The sequence below is a fragment of the Buceros rhinoceros genome, unplaced genomic scaffold (assembly GCF_000710305.1).
Source record: "Buceros rhinoceros silvestris isolate BGI_N320 unplaced genomic scaffold, ASM71030v1 scaffold76, whole genome shotgun sequence".
In the NCBI taxonomy this organism is placed as follows: Eukaryota; Metazoa; Chordata; class Aves; order Bucerotiformes; family Bucerotidae; genus Buceros; species Buceros rhinoceros.
Genome location: NW_010419063.1, coordinates 3,846 through 7,713, shown reverse-complemented (window position 1 = coordinate 7,713; position 3,868 = coordinate 3,846). Strand labels below are relative to the sequence as shown.

Here is a 3,868-nt window from a genome sequence, read left to right as displayed (position 1 = left end):
CTGCTGGGGACAAGGACAAAGTAAAATGTGACTCACGCACAGCTTGTGCATCTGGGTTTCCTTTCTATGGGTTCAGCTGTAGCATCAGGAGAGGAAAGATGGAAGAGAGACTTGTTGCAAACGCTCTCCTGGGACATGGATTTTAGTAGCAGACCCAGAAGAGATGCAGTGTGGCCCCCATCACCTGCACTAAGCTGTAATATTCTCATCCAAAGTCAAAATAAAAGCAAACTTGCTTCAGCATCTGAATTGAAAAGTGAAGGGAAATGGGATTTTCTGATTGAAAGACCACGGCAATAATCACAGAGACAAAATGAATATCTTAAAAGAAAAAGAAAATTATTTTCATTTCGATCATCATAAATTTAATTTCAGCCTGCAACCCAATGCTTTGTTTCCCTTTTGGCTTATTGTACTCTCTAATGCAATTTGCATTTTTGATCACAGATGATTTTAAAACAAATTAACAGCATTTTGAATTTAAAAGTCCTGCTTAGAAATGTGGAGAAGAACTGTTCTGGCATCTCTAAACATTTTATAAATCACTGGAATTAAACACTCTGTTGAGTTCAAAGCATCTTCTCTTCCAATTCTTGCAGAGGAGCGGAAAGTTGACTTATTGGCCGAATTTGACTCTGTTTTGCTTCAAGCCTGTTGAAAAACAATTTTCAGTGCATTTACTACGTGTCAAAAAGCGACTTTTATCTCCCATGCGATGCCCTTCCTTAGTTTTCGAACACCTTCCTTCCCTTAAAGCTGCCACCCACCGCTACGGGATACCAAGGCGTGTTGTGGTGCCTGCAATAACATCTTTACCCTCCTGGCAGAAGCCTCAGAGGAGACAGCAACTGCCACGAAAGGGATGGACACGGGAGAGGGCATGTGATGGGCAGGCTGGAGAGCATCTGCATTTTTTTTTCTGTCTAGCACAAAGGTATCGAGGTGTTTAGCAGGGAAAACCCTGTTGACTTCACGCTCATGTGTGGCTGGGATAGCTGGCAGGCAGAAAGCCAGCGAGCGGAGGGAAAGGCTGTCACAGGCGGACACGGATGATCAAAATCGGACAGTAATTCTGAGAGTAGCAAAGGTGACACGCTGAAGCGTAATGTCCTGGAAAGAGCCCTTCTGCCTGCCTAGTGGGGGCTGTCTCTCAAGATGCTTCTCTGCCCCCACCACTGTAGCACCTGAGTGACATCAGAGAATACAGAGAATAGAGAAGTTTCTGTAGCTCAAGGGGGAAATCCAAGATATTTGCATTCATTACCAGTTCCCTTTACCATAAAAGAAATGCTCAGGCATGTGAGATCCACTCCCTTACAGGATTTGAGAGCTTTTGATGGGAACAAAGAGATGGTCCCATCTCAAACCTGCATAGATCCGCACAGATTGAGTCCAGGCACTGCTTGAAAGTCCCCAGCAAAGGGTCTTAGAGGAAGAAGAAGGTTTTTCGGACAAGGAGCACCACCAGAAAGGAGAAAAAAAAACCACGTTGAGTGTACAGCTAGTGTTTGGCTCTGCTCCTCTCTTTCGCCAAGGTAAAGCAACAGTCTCAGGCTGAACTTGCACCAGTCGTAGTGCAGAATCAGGCCCAGAGCCCCTCTGCTTTGCAAGCTGATGTCCAAGACAGATGGTGTAGTGAGACAATTTGCCAGCCCCAGCAAAAATGAGGAGCTTGGCTGCTCCCTAAGTGCCGTCAGCACACACTGAGTGGAAGCTGTGCGTGTGATCCCACCACTCACCTTCCCTACAGACTTTTGACTTCATCTCCAAGTTCCTCATGGCAAAGTCCTCTCTCCAAACCACCCACTCACAAAAGCTAACTGAAGTTCAAGCTTGCTGGTGTCTATCATCTCACCATGGAGCATCCGAAACAGTTCCCACTCGCACTGGCCCCAGTCATACTCTAAGGGCTCGCCCTCAGCCTGGGTGGTGAAGTGGTCCCCCCTGATTTTGTGCTGCTGAGGTGCAGTGCTGCTTCTGCTGGACACCCAGAAAACCAATTAACACAAACGCCACTTGAATGCTACACCTTGCAGAAACATCTGCCACTGCCGTGGTGACTGCCCCAGTAAATGTGAATTTTTGTCCTTGCTAGCAGAAGGTGCTGGGCAGCTCTGCCACTGGTGCTGGGAACCAGGGAGAAGGGAGCAGGTGGTGGAGAGAGGAGGGATAAAAATACCCCGGCGACACCCAAGACTGAGGAGGAAGAAACACCACCATGAACTTCACCCTCCTCTTGCTGAAGACCTCAGAGTGGTAATGACTAGTGGCAACCCCTGTGTTTCTTCTTGAGGACACGGGCGCCTTCTACTGTAGGGCCTGGAGGGATGCTGGTAGGGTGACCAGTACGGAAAAGTATGGAACTGGGGAAGGTTTTTTTCCTTTTTCTTATTTTCGTTTTCGTTTTTTGTTTCACATGCAGCATTTTTAACTATTAATGAGGATTTTCTGTACTAATATGGACCATGGCTGAATGTAACTGTAACTGGGCTAATAATCTGGACTATTATTAGACTGTTAAAACATTCATTAGGCAAGTTATTTTTGGTCATAACAAGATTTTGAAAGGAAATGGAAGGAACAACTCGGTGCACTCAGAATGGCACTGAAGAGCTCAGAGCCTGAATATGGTCAAAGACGATGGATAGATGCAGCTTAGTGGACTAGGGACTAAGGACGTTCAGGGCAAAGGAGAACCTCTCACAGGAGCTTACCATGAAGTAGTAGAGCTGCGAGGACCTGGCCATGAACTCTGGTTTGCACTCAGCCACACAGATTTCCACAAATCCAGCGTGCTGGCTGGGCTTGGCCTCCCCCATCTCACATACTATCCTGTGGAGAAAATAACCAGAAGCAAGGTTTGAGAGATGGTTTCGTGATCTGGGTATGATAGAACAGAAGCAAACAGCCCACACTTCTGAGGAATGGCCTGTAGGCTTAACCCATCCTCTTCCTTCCAAGGCAGGATCCAAACTGTGGACTAAGTTGTTCTTTAAAGACTGGTGGCTTTCAGCTGGTGGCTGTTACGTGGTTGCTGTTATGTAAAAAAAGCAGAGGATAACTTCAGGACAACGCCATGAGGATTATCTAAATATTCAATCCAAATGCAGTAATAAATGGATTATTAGCTCCTGAGCTGTGAGGAATGGCATCTTTCATCCTTCAATTCCAAGTTTGGGCATAATGGACTCTTGAGAAGACCCTGCAGGTAGCAATGACCGGTTTTAGGTGTGCTGTGGCCCACTCTCTGCCACACACCCAACTTACTGCTCTGCTGGGATGTACCCTTCCACCAGTGGTTTGCACTCCACTCCGGCCACTTTGACATGCGACGCAATATCTCTGAACTCCAGCCCCAGATTCTCCCCACGGATGGTCACTTTGGTCCCTCCTTCGCGAGGACCCGTCACTGGATTGATCTGGAGAAACAAGCCAAGAAAAAGGAGAATAATCAAACCATCTATGTGAAGACATTGGCATCCTCTCAGGCGAAAGAAGAGGCAGTATCAGGTCTCTTTGTGACCACTAGAGACAATCATAACTATGAATGCCGAACAGTTGAGGGACCAAGCCTATTCCAGATACATCGCTTGGCCCAGCTCCCCTGGAAATATACATTACACATCCCCCAGCCTCGGTGTATACAAAACTCTGCTCCAGATCTCATTTACTCTCTTTAACTACTTGCAAAACATCCAGAGATGAGCAGGAGATGTTTTCTAGGTAGGGGCAGGGTTTTCTGGTGGTGCAGCTGAGCTCTGCACTTTATAGACATGAGCCATGGAAAGGCAGAGAGGGGCATGGTGGAAAGAAAAGGGAGGAAGAACGAGAAAAGGACACAGATGGCTTCACAAGTCACTTTAAATCC

General features: G+C 46.8%; 1 protein-coding gene across 1 annotated transcript in view; it reads right to left on the bottom strand.

Moving 5' to 3' along the window:
• Window positions 1–3,419, bottom strand: part of LOC104495730 (plexin-A4) — a gene marked incomplete at both ends in the record, with an annotated part of 49,573 nt that extends 46,154 nt beyond the window's left edge. The window contains 2 exons of the mRNA XM_010138738.1: window positions 2,715–2,832; window positions 3,268–3,419. Coding sequence (XP_010137040.1) covers window positions 2,715–2,832; window positions 3,268–3,419 — 270 coding nt within the window. The remainder of the gene's footprint in view (window positions 1–2,714; window positions 2,833–3,267) is intronic.
• Between the last annotated feature and the right edge of the window lie 449 nt (window positions 3,420–3,868).